The 18,271-nt window shown below is 36.9% G+C and overlaps 1 protein-coding gene and 1 pseudogene across 2 annotated transcripts; both read right to left on the bottom strand.

The window, feature by feature from the left end:
* Positions 1-677: 677 nt before the first annotated feature.
* LOC120010482 lies at positions 678-4,279 on the bottom strand (annotated as a pseudogene).
* Positions 4,280-11,385: 7,106 nt separating this feature from the next.
* On the bottom strand, positions 11,386-17,819 carry LOC120011741 (ubiquitin-activating enzyme E1 1-like). 2 transcript variants are annotated; one of them, XM_038862858.1, is made up of 7 exons: positions 17,603-17,819; positions 17,009-17,370; positions 15,918-16,135; positions 14,238-15,032; positions 13,017-13,885; positions 12,490-12,922; positions 11,386-12,238 (listed from the first exon to the last, which is right to left on the bottom strand). In XM_038862858.1, the coding sequence occupies exons 2-7, from the start codon at positions 17,355-17,357 to the stop codon at positions 11,642-11,644; spliced, it is 3,261 nt and encodes a 1,086-aa protein (XP_038718786.1). In that variant the 5' UTR covers positions 17,358-17,370; positions 17,603-17,819; the 3' UTR covers positions 11,386-11,641. The 2 variants fall into 2 exon arrangements, with proteins under 2 accessions (XP_038718786.1, XP_038718779.1); XM_038862851.1 differs by lacking the exon at positions 17,603-17,819 and having other exon boundaries at positions 17,009-17,584.
* Positions 17,820-18,271: the final 452 nt, after the last annotated feature.

Raw genomic sequence — 18,271 nt, 5'->3', positions numbered from 1 at the left:
GATTGAAAGCGTTTCTTAACACAACTTCAATTTTATTTTATTTTATTATATGTGACAAGAGTTTGAGCCATACAGAAGCAGATGTGGCAGCTTCTAAAGCACTTTAGTATTTTGTAATTCACTTATCTTAATTATATGATTATGATTATGATTGTTCAATTGTTTAGTCATTACTTTTAATTCTTTTACCCTTTTTTATTACTTTTTGTTGTTCCTAATAGTATTTCTGTATATTTAATTGGTGCTTAGCCGTTACTTTTCATTATTTTACCTCTTTTTATCACTTTTTGTTGTCCCTAATAGTATTTATGCACATTTAATTGGTTATCATTGAAATTGCTTTGATTTTCCCTAATTAAGGGAAAGCTTTTTACCTCTCTCTTTACTTTTCTCCGCAATTCATGGGGAAGCATCCTTAGGCCTCCGTTTTATATATAAAAATTGATTTAACCAATATGTTAGTCTTTTTTTGACTTTTTTGTCGGTCCTCACAAACATGTATTTGACAATAATTAATCAAACTATCGGTTTGACGGTAAATTCAATTTGACACGATTTTTTAGACAACCTTAACTGTGGCCAATGTTTCACTAATTGAAAATGTAGCGACTAATCCAATCCAAGAAAAAATTGTATCAACAATTGCGCATATATTTAAAATAATGTTAGTAAATATACTACATTTTATTTTTCAATGTTGAAAATTGCTCGACGGGAAATAACTTCGACAGTTCTTCAGAGGTAATTTTCCCAATTTACACTCAGGCCTCGATTGGTTCTTCCTAGTGAAAATTCTTGATTTTGAATAGAAAAGAGAGACTAGTGGCTTTCTCATCAGTCATCAGTGACAATTTTTACATTTTTTTGGCTGAAATTCAGGTACCATCACATTCCCGGCAACCTCAGCCAACATTTTAGGGTGCTTCACCCAATCATGAACTGGGATGCCAAACATCTCCGCCCGTAGTATGAAAGCTGTCATTACATAATCGAGATCACTAGGATCAGCGGCCAAAAACCACAGTTCATGAGGGAATCGCTTCGGGGCTGACCAGAACAGAGCCCCAGTGTGCTGGTTACAAGATCTTCAGGAAATGTAAAAATCAACTGCTTGATACGGTGGGCAAAATAATCTTCAAATCTGCTCATAGAAGACGAAAAAATGGTGTAAATAGTGCAAAAAGAAAAACACCTAAAAGTTGGGGAACATACTTTAGAGGAGCACATGTAACACAATCCTGGAAAGTCTCGCACTTGTCCTTGTCTAAGCACTTAAGAACATGTTCCAAATGTATCCCTAGATTGAGCATCACCAGCATTTACCATTGCAGTAGGAGTCTTTTCAAGCAAGCCCTCAAATTCGGATCGAGCCCATGTCAAACAGTGGTCAATGTTGGGTGTGTTTGGTGAGACGGTACACAGAGCTGTACCGCTAACGGTCCCGCAAACCAAACACCTGATTTTTTAGGGTGGTATCGCCCACCAAACGGTGTAGTACCGCCCTCCAAGAAAAAGCTCCAAAATGGAGATTTTTCTTGGGCGGTTTGGGTTTGGCGTGGGTCCCATGCCAAAAAGGCATGGGTCCCACGCCTAAAAGTGACTGATTTGTTTTTTTTTAATAATTTTTTTACATGTGGGTCCCATAACTTTGTATTAAATATTATATATTGATATTAAATATTGATAAATTAATAATTACATTTGTACATTATTAATTACATTTATACATTAATATAATAATTATGCTTATTAAATAGCTATTTAAATATTAAATTAAAATAATTATAATTTTTACATCATAAATTATATTTATAAATTAATAATTATGCTTATTAAATGGCTATTTAAATATTAAATTGAAATAAATATAATTTTTACATCATAAATTGTATTTATAAATTAATAATTATGCTTACTAAATGGCTATTTAAATATTAAATTGAAATAAATATAATTTTTACATCATAAATTATACTTATAAATTAATAATAATATAAACAAAATATATTTTACACAATTTAACCGCTAACAACAGTTAACAGCTTTACCAAACACCTCAAAGCTTATTTTATAGCTTTAAGCTCAGCTTTTTATTCACAGCTTAACAGTTAGCGTTGAAAATCAACACAACCGCTCTACCAAACACACACGTTATGTGGGAAAGAGTGCACATGGGCGTTTGTTTCTCATGAGGGTCTCTTGAGTCTTGAGGCACTATAGTTATCTGTTAGGTGTGGAATGACCACTTGCGTATTGAATTTGGTACCTGACTCAAAATGCGGCTTCTGAAAGTGCAAGCACCTCTAATCAACATAAAGTCTTGCGTTTATGTTGCCTAAAGCAATAATAAATGTTGGAGCTATGGTCCTAGTTTTGATTTTTATGATATTAAAACCTTTATATATGATATTGAAACATTATGTCCATGGGGTCTAATATATGTTATAGGACAAGAATCAAGTGAAATTAAGTGTATTACTCTCAAATTTGATCATATGCTTTAATTCCGTCAAAACTAGGTTTAACCTAAGTTTTGTGCATGTGTTCTTTGTGAACGTAGTAAACCAAATAAACTCCGGTTTACAAGAAATTTTGTGTGCACCTTACTTTCATCATTATGAACATATTTGACTAAATATGGTTTAATAGAAAATGTCATTTACACTGAGGTTGCAAAATGACATTGGATTTACATTTAGAAGTTATCTGTTTTCACTATTAGTGACCTATTTGCTTCATTGAGTGATCAAACCTTACCCAAATGTTACAAAACTTTATATACACATTCTAACATGCCAAATATGATTTATCATTCACAAAATAGAATTTTCTGGGCTAGTTTGTATTTTGGTTAACCTATGCACTCTATATGAAGCTCTTTGAGCTTACTTGCAAGTGGGAGTTCTACCTCCTATTTCCTTGTAAGTTAATCATCATTGTGGTTTAATATCACTCATAATTCAGTATGCTCAAGTGAATTGAGGACCAGTTTTCAAGAATGAGCTTGGAGCTCTAGGAGACCATGAAAATATCTATGATTTACCAACTTTCCACTAAGGATTTGAAAAGACTAATGTGCTTATGCACTCAGATCATCAACAGTTATGGATAAAAATGCGGAATATCAGAACAAATATCACACCACAATTTAACGAGGAAAATCCATATGGGAAAAACCTCTAGTTTATTGAGCAACTAACCTTGAAGCAATCCACTATTTTGAATTTGAGATTACATAGGAATTACATAACCTCCATTAATACCTGTTGCACATCTAAACTTAGCATATGCTTCAACTCAGTAGAATTTTCCAACACTGAAAAATGATTTGGAAACAACTATGTGCCTCAAACTTTTCATACACACACATTACTCATCAGGATTAAGAATCCTACAGGATTTGATACAATGATCGAAATGAGCCTTAAAGCTATGCATTGGGGACATATGGAAGCTATACAATAATTCATTGGGGTCAAATTGCTTGAAATGAAGAAAAGTTAAATTTTGGAGACAGACTCAAACGGTGATCGATCGGAGCACTTGGGCGATCAATCAAACTTCTATGGCAAATTTTCATTTTCTTTAACAGAGTTGAATGGCAATCGATCGGTGATGGAATCTGATCAATCGGAGTATGTGTAGGGGCATTATTTCGTGAATGTGAAGAAAAGGAGAGAGGGAAGATACTTGGACTAGAAGAGGCCACATTATCGATTTTCATATATGGGCAAACATGAGAACAAGTGTAGTACTTCCTTCCTCATTTTGGGTTTCTTCATTAGACAAGCTTCATGAAGATCATTTTGGTGCAACCAAACAATGCTTAGGGTTAAAGATATTATTTCAAGTTTTGGACCCAAAATGGATTATCAAGATCAAGCTAGTACAAGTGCATCAAGGGCTCATAATTAAACAAAACATCAAAGGACAAGATTGAGAAGTAAAAGTTGATCCAATGGTAGATATTCAAATATGCCAAGCTTCCAACTTTATACAAGTCTTCAACGGTTGGAATATAGGTGGTTAGGATTTGTTGATTCAAATGTACCAAGGGCCAAGATTGAGTCATGAATGGATGGCCAAGATTGAGAGATTGAAGATTGATTCGATGGTGAAGATTGTTTAAAGACAAATCAAATTAGGGTTCTCCCATATTTGGAAAACTTGGAGAAGCAAAGGTGAAAAATATCTTTGAGAGAAATTCTTGCTATCAATCATCAAGCTTACTTGCTATTGCTACTTCAATCTTCATCATCAAGTGAAAGATCTTCTCCATTCAAGCCCCTATACTCAAGGACTTCTCACTACTATTGCTTTTGCAAAGGGAAAGTTTCTACATCCTTTAGGCTTCATACTTATTGAATACATACCACACCTCTTACTCTTAAACTCATATCATACCCTTGAGAGTGCTATTGTATTATTGAGAGAGTTTCACACCAAATAGTTTAGTTCTAATGTGTGAGAAACCTATTCTTCAAACCTTGCTAAAGTCCCTTATGAAGGGCAAAGTGTATTATTGAGTTTGAGGATGTGCAAATAACCCTAGTGTAAGGACTTTTGAGGAGCTCTTAAAACCTCACCTTAGTGGATTTGGGAAAAGTCCTAGGTTGGTGAACCTAGATAGTAGACGTAGAAGGGTCTCCAAACTACTCTAAATCATTGTGTTGATCTTGCTTGTTTATTTGCTTTTACTTGCTCATTGTTTATTTGCTGAACTTTCTGGAACCCCAATTTACCCGTGCAAGTTCCCATAGCTAGAGTTTTAATTTTGATATAGTGTATATTAGAGTGTTGCGACATTGCATATAAAATTTCGTAGCATTTCGACATCATTTGCTAGGTGAAATTGGTGTTGGAAAATCTGTGCGTAGAGTGTTGTTATAAAATATGTGTTTGTAATTCTTGATTATTTGATGGTTTTTCATTCATTACATTGTATCACCTAGTGCATTCGATTAAAACTATACTTTTTTAAAATGCTTGATAATGAGAAAATTAGTGATATGTATGCTAGACTTACTTGTATATGTAATGAATTGTCTTCCTTAGGTAAACCATATTCGGAAGGGGATAAGGTGCAAAAGATATTGAGGAGTCTACCTAGGAAGTGGAACACTAAGGTCATGGCTATCAAGGAAGCCAAAGATCTTAGGGTGTTGAAGACAGAAGAGCTTCTAGGAAGCTTGATGACACATGAGCTAGCAATGATGAATGATGTAGAGGAAGTTGAAGTTCCTAGGAGGAAACCCCTAACCCTAACAATGGATAGTGGTGAGTGTTCTTCTAGTGAGGATGAGGATGAACGTGCCATGGTGGCAAAACAATTTAGAAAGTTTATGAGGTTTAACAAGAAATGTGGTTTTAAGAAGAAGTGTTCCCATCAAATTTTGATGAGATGGTAACTTCCTCCAACCCTTCTTATGATGAGTTTTCTTGTGTTTATGATGACCTTTGTGATGCTTATGAGAACTTGATGCATAAACACAAGTATGCTAAGAAAGAAGGTAGTAGACTTTCTAAAGTTGAAAAGATGCATCTAAATGAGTGTTATGATTTGAAATCCAAATATGATGATGCATGTTTTTCACTTGATGCTTTTATTCATGAGAATGAGGATTTGAGAGCTTTATTGAACATACATGTTAATTCTAATAACATTGCATCATCTAGCACTTCAAATGACTTAGATGCTTTGCATGCTAGGATTCATGCGCTAGGGGATGAGTTGGATACCTGGGATGAACATGAATGCATAGTCATGAATAACTCTTCTTCTTTGCAAAGTGAACTTGATATGACAAAAGAGAAGTATAGGTTGCTTGAGTTACAATTTTCAAAATTCTCTATAAGTTCTCTAAAGTTAGATAAATTACTTGCTTCATTTGGTGCGACGCCATATAAAATGACTGAAATACTCAGAGAAGAAATCAAAGCACACAAAGCCACTCTAGATGTCACTATTGCCTCTCCAGATTCTAATAATCTCCCAATTTCACATTATATAGCACACTCACAAGAAGAGCCATCAAGGTCTTCTCCAACTGTCGCATCAATAACCTCACTATGTCATGCTTAGCAACTGGAGCAAAAGTGGATAATAGTCTACCTCATATTGTTGTGCATAACCCTTCACTACAAGTCTAGCCCTGTGCTTGTAAACTGAGCCATCCAGATTTTGCTTGGTTAAACACCTTATAACCCTTAGACTAAGTTGCATAACTAAGAAAGATCCCCAAATAAGCCTTCTGGTCTAGTTTGCTCCTTTTTATAGAAGGAACATGACTATAACAGATTGAGCCAAACACATTCAAGTGTCTGGCAGATGACTTTGCTCCCAACCATGCTTCAATAAGAATCATCCCCTCTAAAAAGTTACTAGGTAGCCTATTAAGAAGATACACAGCTGTATAAACAGCTTCTGCCCAAAACTGTTTTTGAAGTTTTTTCTCTACAAGCATACACCTAGCCATTTCCATCACAGTCTTATTTTTCCTCTCTAAAATCCCATTCTGTTGAGGTGTGTAGCTCACATTCAACTGGTGAGCTATTCCACGAAAATTTTCAAATGCTTCAGATGTATATTCTTTCCCATTATCAGACCTTATGGCTTGATCTTATTCCACTTTGAGATTCAACCAGGGCTTTGAACTTCTTAAACATAGAGAAGACTTGAGCTTTGCTACTGATGAAGTACACCCAAGCCATCCTTGTAAAGTCATCTATGAACAAGATAAAGTATTTGTTCTGAGAAAGTGAGGGCAGACTCATTGATCCACACACATCCGTATGGATCAATTGCAGCTTCTGATTTGCTCTCCAAGTTGCATTAGCAAGAAATGACTGCCTATGCAACTTCTTAAATTGACAAGCATCACATACATCTTCACTAATATGAATTTCAAACATGTCCCTAACCAGCTCTTTGTCTTTTAAAAACTTCAAAGATTTCATATTAAAATGGTCATATCTTCTATGCCACATCCATGATTCATCTGCCTTCACACTAAATGCACAATGATTGACAATATTGAAGTTCAAAGGAAAACTATTTTCTAGCATTCTAATCTTTGCAACTTCACTGCCACTAGGGTTAAATATACTACAATAATCTCCCTTGAAAGTCAAGGCATAACCCTTTTTCATCATTTGAGACACACTCAAGAGATTATGCTTCAAACTTGGAATATAAAGAACATCATAAATGGACTTTGTACCTTTTCTGGCGTTAATAGAAATTGAACCTTTCCCCTCAGCCTAAACAATATCACCATTTCCTAGCCTCACTTTGGTCATCACACTGCTATCCAAAGTTGTAAACAAGCTGACTTCCTTTGCCTTATGACTTGTGCAACCACTATCCACAAACCAAGTATTATTCTCCTACACATGAAAAGTATTTACTGCCATGAACAATTGATCATCATGTTGCTTTTGTTCATCAACAAAATGAGCCTGCCGGGGAGCTGAACTTGATGACTAGTTATGGTTCTGTTTTGCCTTACAAAATCTTTCAATACGCCCCATCTTCTTGCAAAATCTGCACTGAATCTGAGGTTTACCATACTTCTCCCAACACTTATTTTCATGATGATTTGTTTTCTTACAATGAGGACATGGTGGAAAGTTGTCTTTCTTAGGTGAATCACTTGAATTGGTAGTACTTCTAGATTGCTTTCCCTTTCCACTCTTCCACTTTTTCTTGCCTTCTTTTAATGAAGAAGACTGCTTTCCTTTGTGCTTCATTTGAAAAGCATACTTTGTCACTTCTTCTGACTTTCTAGAAAACCTTAGCTCTTTAGCTTGTAATTTACTACACAATTCAGTGATAGAGAGCTTTGTCAACTCATCTGACTCTTCAATGGCAGCAATCTTTGCCTTAAATATGTCACGTATGCTTATCAAAATTTTCTCCACTACCTTATGATATGAAATGTTTTCCCCATACAACTTCATTTGATTAGCCAGCTCAATTAGTTTAGTTAAATAATCCCTAACCAACTCTTATTCCTTCATCTTCAATAACTCAAACTCTCTTTTGAGAGTCAACGACTTCTGCCGCCTTACCCTTGCACTCTCTTGAAATTCTTCCTGCAACTTAACCCAAGCTTCCTTTGCAGTTTTAAGACCCACAATTATAGGGAAAATAACATCATCTACTGTTGAATGTAGAAAAGTTAAAGCTTTGAAATTTTTCTGTTGTCTCTCATTAAAATCCTTTAAACCCTGGACATAAGGATTTTCAGAAAGGGAGGAAGGATCAAACCCATCCTCAACTAGATTCCACAACCCATGGGCCATGAAGAAAGCTTCCATCCTTACTACCCAAAAGTCATAATCTTCCCCTTTGAAAATTGGAGTAGGTGGTAGTGATGATTGACACATAGTTCAAGCAAGAGAAAGAGACTTACTACTGAACAACTTCATCACAAATCTTGTTCTGAAATCACATAGGTACTCTAAGAAACACAGCTCCGATACCACTATAACAACCAAAACAAGAACAAACAGGTAGCTTGAACTCTACAATCACAAAAGAACTCAACCTTCAACAAACTGCTACACAAACTCACTTCAGACTATACAGAAACAACAACTCAATTGTAGACTTGCATAAAAGCCTCCTGAGCAAACACACAATAACTGAACAGCTCTGAAGTAAGAAGAACAAGCAGAATTTTAAGATACCAGAACAAGAGAAATCTTCAACCTTTTTCTTACTATTCATCTGATATTCTTTTTAACCTAAAAACACGAGAAGACTTACAAAATAAGGATTCTCCAGATCCTTCTATAGCAGCACATCAAGCCACACACTTGGCAATATCACAACCATACAAAATAAAAATATAAAATAACATTACAATCCTTGGTCAACAAGAGTTAGTCAAACATAATATAAACATAAAGTATAAAAGCTCTGTAAACCAAACTCAATTCACTAACACTAACCCTTGACATTTATGTCTTTGCCACAGGAAACCAATACAAAACAGAAGCCATCATAACAGATGGCATAGATAAAGCAGAAGAAGTGATCTCATAATCAATGTTTGGACTCATGAAAAACATATTTGGTCTTGAAATAGATGATATCAACTTCGATCAAATTATGTATTATCAAGACACTCTAAACATGTGAATTAAGATCGAAAAACCAAAATGAAAAAATGACTGAACTCATTAATGTCGTAAATGCCATGGGAGAAGAAAAGAAGGAGGACATTGACAAACTACAATAGCTCAACTATCACATCAATGTCATCAACTTGGAGAAGAAAGATGCAGTTAATGAAGCAAAGGAAGTTAGATCTGAAAATAGAAGTCTCAAATCAGATATTGTGCGTTTGATGGCCACACTGCATAGCCTGAGGAGGAAAATGAAAAGGCTTCTGCAGATCGCTTCTGCTTTCATATGGTAGACGATGGGTAAATTCATGCATGATATGTTTTTGGGAAGTCAGCCATGAAGGAAAGACCAAGACAACAGTTCAAGTGATGCAACCCAACCATGAAGAACACCAAACAACAAAATAAAAACTCAAGACTTTTTTAATATTCCTTCGTGTGTTTTGTATGCCAAGATGGTTGTTCAATCTAGCTATTCATATTGATAAAGTCACATATTTACGATTTTTGCGATATTCTGTCATCAATCTCTCTCTGCTCAATATTTTCCAAGCAACGCATGCACAAGCAAGACACAATCTTCCTTTAAAAATTAAATCAATTTTTTTATCCAACATCTCAGTTAATCTGCATAAAAATAAGTAAATAGCCCATCACAAAAGATCTTGGCCCACGTTTCTTTCTGTCATTTTGGTCGGTCCAATAAATGTAGATCATCAAAATAGATAAACTCCCATTGATTGAACCAAGCCCACAACATAAAATATACTCGACACAATATTTGTCATCTAAACTGACTTAATTATAACGAAAACTTTCACCCAACAAATGATGATTTACCCGCTGCAAAGCACGGGCAGTCAACTAGTATAATACAAAACCAGTCAACTAGTATAATACAAAACGAAGAAATATAGTACAAAAGCATCTTAGAAGATGGTTCTTTAGGAATATCTTCACAAATACATATCGTAACACCTAAATCAAATAGATGAAGCAGATGTATGGTGAAAACCCCAATGGATTGGGGCTTCACTTGGATTCCATCCTGATGTGATGTGTAGTCAATTTAAAGGCAAGCTTTCAAGTAACCAACATATTAACACCACAACTCTTTACTCATAGAGATTGACAAAACTTAATCTCACCCTCTCCTTACTCACAACCCAAATATCCCCAATCCAAATCCCCCACCTACAGCAAACTCAAATACCTCGGACCACACCCTAACCATAGTTTTTATAAGTATTGACCCTTTTGACCAAAGACATAGGGTCCGTTCGCAAGGCTTTTTTACTAGCATTTTTACTAGTTTTGAGCATAAATATTTTTTGCTTGTCAAATGAGCATATCGAGGCACTAAATCTAAGACATTTTTTTGCAACATTTTAATGTTTTTTTCAAATGCTCCAAATTTGAAGCATTTTCATTTTCATTTTCATTTTCATTTTCATTTTCATTTTGTCCTCATATTTTTATTGTTATCCCCATAATACCCCTTATTCCTCCTATTATCTCTCTTCACCTTCCTCTTCCTATTCTTCCTTGACCCAATCGGAACTACCACCAGCTTTGCCACAATCGACGTTCTAGCTCCCCGAAACATATCGCACAATCAATCTGGTACGTGGGTGAATCCTAAGGTTGTCGACGGTGCTGTTGTGAATTGTTTATCATTTCAGTCCAGAATCAAGTCATGGTGTTCAATCCAATTGAACAAACTGCTTTAACCCTGCACTGGGTTTAAATGCTTAATTATTCTTTAAACATAATTCACATATAAGAATTTAATTATTTAATTACTTTTTAAATTGTTTTGTAAAAATTCTTTAAAAATTATGTTACAACTAAAATGCATAATACCCCTATACGTAATTTGTCACAAAATATTATACAACATAAATGTCACCAACAAAAATTGAACCAAACACTACTAAGCATTCATGCAACATATTTGTTACTAAAATTGTCCAACATTTCTACCACCACTATTTCTATTAACATCTACTATTTTCAAAAAGTTTTACCAAACTAAGCCATAAGGTAAAGCCCCACACCCAAAGACCAACCACACTCACCAGCTACATCTCCTCATGGCACTCACGAATTAAAACTTTGAAGTTTGAACTACCCCACACACAGCGCTCACAGCAGACAAGGAAAACAAACACAAACACAAACACAAGAACACACCACAAGAAACCATGCTTATATCCAACCATTAAGAACCATGTCTAATTGCTCAAACCTAAGTCCCTGTTCAAATTTGTCATTCTACTAATGGTAGATAAACCGGTCATCTATATAAACTTTACATAAGCCAGTCAGCAATCTTGTCTACGTAAATAGTTAAACGTAATCTCCACTAGGAATTAATTATGATCAATGTAGCAAAATATATCCATTTTGCGCCCTCACGGCTATAGCCAAAGGCCCAAGATAACTCTAAAAATCTCTTCCTAAAATCATGGTCAACAGCAAGGAATCCAAGGAAGCAAAAAAAAAAGACTCAACGGAAGTAAATGGATATCAGAGGGATGTCAATATCATTATCTTCGTCATCCTCACATGCAACGACAACATCAAAGTGCTGACGATATGGAGGCAACTCAACCTTAGCCACTTCCACAGCCAGATCCACCACCTTCCTGTCCATTCGTTCCTTGTGCCGCAGGAACATACTATTATAGAGCAAGGAACTTCCGCAAGAGATGCTATAGGCATTCAACCCCTTATCCTTCAGCCATTGGATAAGTCCCCTCAAAGTGGGATTATCTCGTATAATCCACCTGTCCCAAACAGTCCAGCTCATGTCACGATGTTTGATCACCTTTGGTGGGACGGGCTCCGCCATGGAAAACAGCGGCAGAGCTAGATTGGCAAATGTGTTTCGATAATCCTCCAGCTTATGCCCACCATCCAGAACCTTATACAACTCCAGGCACACAAGACCTGTCGCCATAGCCGTGGATGTTGCAATCGCAGGGATGATCCTTCCAGCAATGAACTTGGCCTTCAGCTTGTCAACTTCAGGAATGCTGTAGTTCCTTGCCCTCATGTTGGCAAGCCCAGCAATCACATCCATATGGAAATTCGTATCATCATCCTGTAAATACATAGAAAACAAATCCCCATATTCAAAAAGTTGATTCTCCTCTTGGACATTTATATGTGGCTCCCAAATTTCACTTCAACCAAGAGATTTTCCCATGTCAACAAACAGATTAAAAATCTAATTCACAAAGAAAAAATGATGACACAATTTTCAAATTATAAGTTGCAAGCTAAAAATAAACTTTCACCCAAAAAAAAAAAAGCCTTAAAAGACATATCAAACGACCAGCGAAAGAGATTGACCTTCTCAAACTGAATTGGTTTCAACTTAAACCCTGCTGGCAGGGTCTTTCTACACTCCTCCAGCCTGGTGATCAATGCTTGAATAACTGCTGCATCATCCACAGAAGAAGTTGAGATACTAGTAGCTGTCTCATCAGTCACAATCTTGGCATCTTTCTTTGGCTGAAATTCTGGGACTATGACTTTCTCAATAGCATCAGCCAACATCTTTGGATGCTTGACCCAGTCAGGAACTGGGATGCCAAATATCTCTGCACACAGTATGGATGCTGCCATTACAAAATGGAGATGACTGGGATCAGAAGTTGAGAAGTGAAGTGGACGAGGAAATCGCTTTGGGGCTGACCAGAACAGAGCCCCATTGCTGGTCGCAGCATCTTCAGGAAATGTATAAATCAACTGCTTTACAAGACGTGCATAATAATCTTCAAATCTACAGACAGAAGATAAACAATGTCAATACACAATACTACAATAATTATCTTATTTAACAAAAAGGGATAACGAGCGCATTCCCACAGAACTACCTTAGACGAGCCCATGCAATGCAATCTTGGAATGTCAGACATCTTTCTTCGTCCAGGCACTCAAGAACACGCTCCAAGGTGTCCCTTGCCTGAGCATCACCAGCATTTATCATTGCAGCATTGTACTCAGCTGGGTTAGACAGAAAGGCATTCACCTCAGTAGGAGTTTTCTCAAACAAACCCTCGAATTCAGATCGAGCCCATGTCAAGCAGTGATCAATGTTATGTGGGAAAGAGTGCAAAGTGCACATCGGTGCTTGTTTCTCAGGAGGGTCTCTGGAAGCACCATAGTTTTCTGTAAGGTGAGGGATAACCATCTGTGTGTTGCATTTGGCACCGAGTGTACCTGACTCGAGAAGTGGTTTCTGAAAGTACAAACACCTCTGGTCAACATACAATCTTGCATTTATGTTGTCCAATGCATTAATAGCCACACTTAAGCTCTCCCAAAAGCTATCGTCGAATACATTTTCAGTTTCAGGACCCACACGATTCTGTAAGGCTTCAATATTAAGACAAGGGTTTATTGATGCAGCAGCAGAAGCAGCAACAGTGGACTTGGCCTGACCAATGTTCCAATCACGGAAAAGAAACTGCCGACTGAGATTACTTTTCTCAATGACATCATCGTCAGTGACTGCCAGTTTTCCTTGTTTGCCACATGAAACTCCCATAAGTGCTACATTCTTCAGTAGCTCACATCCCAGTGCACCCGATCCTACTATGAATACCTTAGCATCCTCTAGTTTCTTCTGAAGCTTTGACCCAAACACTGAAATTTGTGCATCATAACGACTGTTCAATGGCTTAAAATCACTGGCATCCACAGTTTCTGTAGGAAGAGACTCCGCCGAATCAAAATAAAAGAACTGCCCAAAAAAAGAAGAGAGATGGTCAGTAGAAGAGAGCAATCCGACTTGTGGAATAAAGCTCATAGCTCCAAACAAATAATGAAAAACTCCAGTTAAACAAGTGAAACAGGAAGTCTAGAAGTGTATACATGGTAGAACACTCAGCAAAGGACATAAGCACTGTTAGCGAATTGGAATTACAATCCATAGAATAGTGGAAGCAGCATGCATATCAGTATGCACATTTTAGGGGCGTGTGTATGCACATGTGTGAAAGAAAGGAAGAAAGCATTGAGAAAAAGCAAAACACTAATTCAGCCAATAAGCTGCAGCAATCAAAATGAAAAATAGAACAAGAACAAACTGAAACCTGATAAAGAGGATGAAACTTTCCAGAGCATGCTTTGACAACTTCTTGCCCAACAATACCACCAAACATAGCAGCCATGGGATTCAGTACAGCCCTAGCACCAAATACGAAATGTCGTAGAAGTGTAGGGTTGATATCTTCTACTTTCCCATCTCCCAAACTCTCATTGGTATTGCTAACCAGAGAGATAAATTTCTGAGCATCTTCCTCTGAACCAGCAACAGGGAACCGACCCATCTCAGACACAAACTTATCCAAAGCTTGGAATGCTGTGTGCAGAAGAGGCGGGCGATCAAACTTTGAGAAATCACTCAAAAGGAAATCACCAGGATCTTTAAGCGCTTCTCTCAACGGCTTGAAGTTCAAAACCTTTGGCTGTTTCGCCTGTGTGACAATACCGCCTTTCTTATATCGCCCAAAATTTGTGGTGTCGTCCTCAAGAACAAATGAATATGGCCTGGCACTTTTAATCCTCCTTGGTTTCCCATCATTCAATTCAGTCATTCCTTGAACTTCGGAGAACACAACAAGATCCCCATCTTGAAACTCAAGCCTTTCATCATCCACACATGAAACTAGAGCAGGATTGTCATTGCTAATGGAAGCAATGATACCAGTGTGAGGTTCCTCTCCATCAACATCCAAAACTGTGAAATCAGGCCCAAAGTCACAAAACACAGAACCAAAAAGACCTCTAACTTCAGCCTTGATAAAAGAGATTGGAGGAAGGTGATTGTGGCAGTAGTCATTGAACTCGATAGCTTTCGCAAGACTAATATCAGTAAATACAACAGCCTGTGACACCAGAAATAAAATGGAAATACAAAGGGCAGTAAGCATTAATAGAAAGATCTGCAAAAAATCAGATAGGGCATGCCTGCACATAGGAATTAGGAGGATAAGAAATTTTGATTCAATTACAAGAGCCTCAATCATTTTAAATAAATCGCTATCTTGTAAAGTGTTCCTCGATCTTAAGGTTTTCTACAGTTCTTTATTTACATGGTTAAGTGTAGTACAATTATGATATGCATATTTTTGGTTTTATTTCTTTGCTGAGGAAATAGCTTTCACTTAGGATCCACCTCTAAGCTAATCGATACAAAGCCCACATCTTACATTTCTTCCTAAAGTTATGTTGCTCATTTGATTACACAGATTCTCATGCTTTTAACACTCAAAAGGTACATCATTGTGCGCCCTGCTTTGTTGTCTTTGAAGAATTCATAGCCTATTTATATTTACACCCAAATGGTTTGCCATAGATTCCATTCTGGTCCCAAATTGTTAACTTTATCCACAAAGCACTAAGGGGGGTCCTAGTTTGCATATCGAGGACTCAATTGCTGGAACTACTTTGAAATTCTGTGTTTTTTATTTTCAATTAGTTATTTATTGAATTAAGTGAAGAACTAAAATCTCTAATCCTTGCTCCAATTTCACCACCCCTAAGATTTTCCAAAGTTCTAATTGTGAACAACCATTTACTGTTCTTTCAAGGTCAAACGGGCCTTGTTCAAATCAATCACATCAGTCTCAGCAAAGCATCCATACATGATACATGCCTCGACAAAAAAAGGTGTTATGAGTAAGTTCAGACTTAAAGAGATGCAAATGCACTGTAACAACAAGACCACTAGCAGTGAATTGATCAAAGGTGCAAGGGGAAAAAAAAAGTACCTGAAAATCAGAAAGTTGTTCTTTTGTTAACTTTGTTGTCAATGTAGAAATTGCCACTGCATTGTTAAGTTCTTGCAATTCCTGAACAGAAGCAAGCGCTCGATTCTTACCAACATCATTCTCTGAGAAAACAAAATTACTAGACAAGTCCCATAATTCCACATCCCCTTCATCATGTAAGGTCACAGACTTCACACCAGCAAGAATGAGATTCTTTGCTGCAGTAGGTATGAAATATTTCATTAAACATTACCGAGAGGACATTGTATAATCAAAAACAACAGACTAACAGCTCTTGTATCATTAGACAACTTAGCAAAATGATAAAGGAATTCATTTCACAAACAATAAATAGCAGCAAGAATTTCCCTCACTTGCAACCACTTTCTCAACCCTGAGAAATGGTTTTAAGAATATTAACTTCTTGGAAGCATCCCTCTATATGCTATTAGAAATATAGAAGCATCAACAAAAACGTATGACCAACTTTAATTAGCAGCAATCATTGAGCACTGTTTAAAATAAGCCAAATCATTAAAAATGAGTAACGCTAAACTCAGCCTAAATCATAAATGGTAGCTTAAGCTCTTCATGTTTGTAATTGTACATACAACAAACTACAAATAGCAAGGTTTAGGAGAATAATCAATTACTCATGAAATAAACAGGACTCATTATTTTTCACCAAATATATAAGTAAGAACAGTCACTTCCAAGATGACTTCCCTCCCTGTACCAAGCACTCTTCACGATTTCACAGACACTAATTTTGACCAATAGAAAATGACACTGAATAAACAAAATATATTGACATTTGGGAGTAGAAAACATGGCAGAAAGAATTCTCGAGATGTTAATGATAGGACTATTCAAGGAAATCAATGTTAAAAGAGAGCCAAATACTAAACCCCCATCAAATTTATACTTCTTGAAGTACAATAATATAATTCAACACCAAACAATGAAGATCCTTCGCCAATATCAACTTAAACCCCTGCATCCCTGATACAGGCGAACGGAGGCATCTTTCATTTATTCAACGCTAAAGCATAAAACTACAACTCAAGATCAAGATATTAAGCATCCATTACCTATCTCAGCGCCGAGCCCCTGCATCCCGGATACGAGGATATTTGAGGCAAAAAGCCTTCGCATAGTCTCACGCCCATACACAGCCAGCTGCCGACTGTGCAAATCCTCATCGATGTCCTGGTGGTTCAAACCGCCTGGGGCCATGATGGAAGGCTCAATAGTGCCGCTACTGCTAGTAGAGCTGCTGTGGTGGTTGTTGTTGTTTACGATTATGCTACCGGAACTGCTGCTGTTTGCAGTGGTTGCAATGCAACGGATCTTGATGTTGTTGCTTTCGCTGTTGTCCTTCTTCTTGCTGGCGCCTTCTTCTACAACTACCTCTTCAACAGCTCGCTTTTTTGGAAGCATAAAGTGCAGTAAGCTGCCCAAAACGCCACAAAACCCCATAGATATGACCAAAACGACACAAGTGTTCAGATAACTGTTACCAAGAAAGATCGGTACCATAGCCATAATAAACCCCAACCCTAACCCTAATCCTAACGTTACTCCAAATTTCTCAAACGTGATCATGATCCGAAACTAAGGATTTGAAGCAAAAAAAGAGAGGAGTAAGCAAAGTGTAAAGAAGGAAGAGATTGAAGGAAACGTACCAATTAGGACGGCGATTAAGCGAAGAACTGAAACTCCTACAGAGAGAGAATCTTGTGCTGGTTTTTCTAGATTTTTTTCAGATGTAATTTTTGGGGAAAGAGAAAGGGTATTTATGGATATGGATTTCCATTTTGGGTCCGGGGTTTTGGGCTTTGCGTGCTTAGTTTACTGTCTCTCTTCTTCTTGAGAGAGAGGGAGAGAGGGGACCGGGGACCGGGGACCGGGGACCTGTAAAATCATACTAGCTGTGTTTGGTGAAGGAAAATGACGAATTCTCTACAAATTATGAAACGATACCGTTTCACCATTTGCAATGTTTTGGCAGCCGTGGGGTGTGTGTCCACGGTTGGTTTTACGAAATAAATTTAATCAACATTTTGGTCGTTTTTTCGACTTTCAATCGGCCCCACTAATATACATTGACAATAATCAATCAAACGATCGTTTTGACAGTAAATTTGGTTTGGCACTATTTTTTAGACACCTCTAACTACGGCAAGTCTTTCACTAATTACGTAATTGGAAATGTAGCATCAAATCCAATAAAAAAAACATTTAGCAATAAAAAATTTGTATCAACAATTGTTCATATATCAAAAAATACAATGGTATTAGATAGCCCAAGTAGCCCAAGTCTATATGGCATGCTGACTGGGCAAAATTGAAAA

Source organism: Tripterygium wilfordii, chromosome 2 (assembly GCF_013401445.1).
Source record: "Tripterygium wilfordii isolate XIE 37 chromosome 2, ASM1340144v1, whole genome shotgun sequence".
Lineage (NCBI taxonomy): Eukaryota > Viridiplantae > Streptophyta > Magnoliopsida > Celastrales > Celastraceae > Tripterygium > Tripterygium wilfordii.
This window is presented reverse-complemented; position numbering and strand designations above follow the sequence as displayed.

Excerpts from the sequence above, each read along its gene's own strand:
- LOC120011741 (XM_038862851.1), bottom strand. The coding sequence starts at position 17,522 with ATGATCACGTTTGAGAAATTTGGAGTAACGTTAGGATTAGGGTTAGGG. Across the intron at positions 15,033-15,917 it reads AACAACTTTCTGATTTTCAG|GCTGTTGTATTTACTGATAT; the intron begins GTACTTTTTTTT and ends CTGGTGTCACAG. Across the intron at positions 12,923-13,016 it reads ATTGCATGGGCTCGTCTAAG|ATTTGAAGATTATTATGCAC; the intron begins GTAGTTCTGTGG and ends TTCTGTCTGTAG.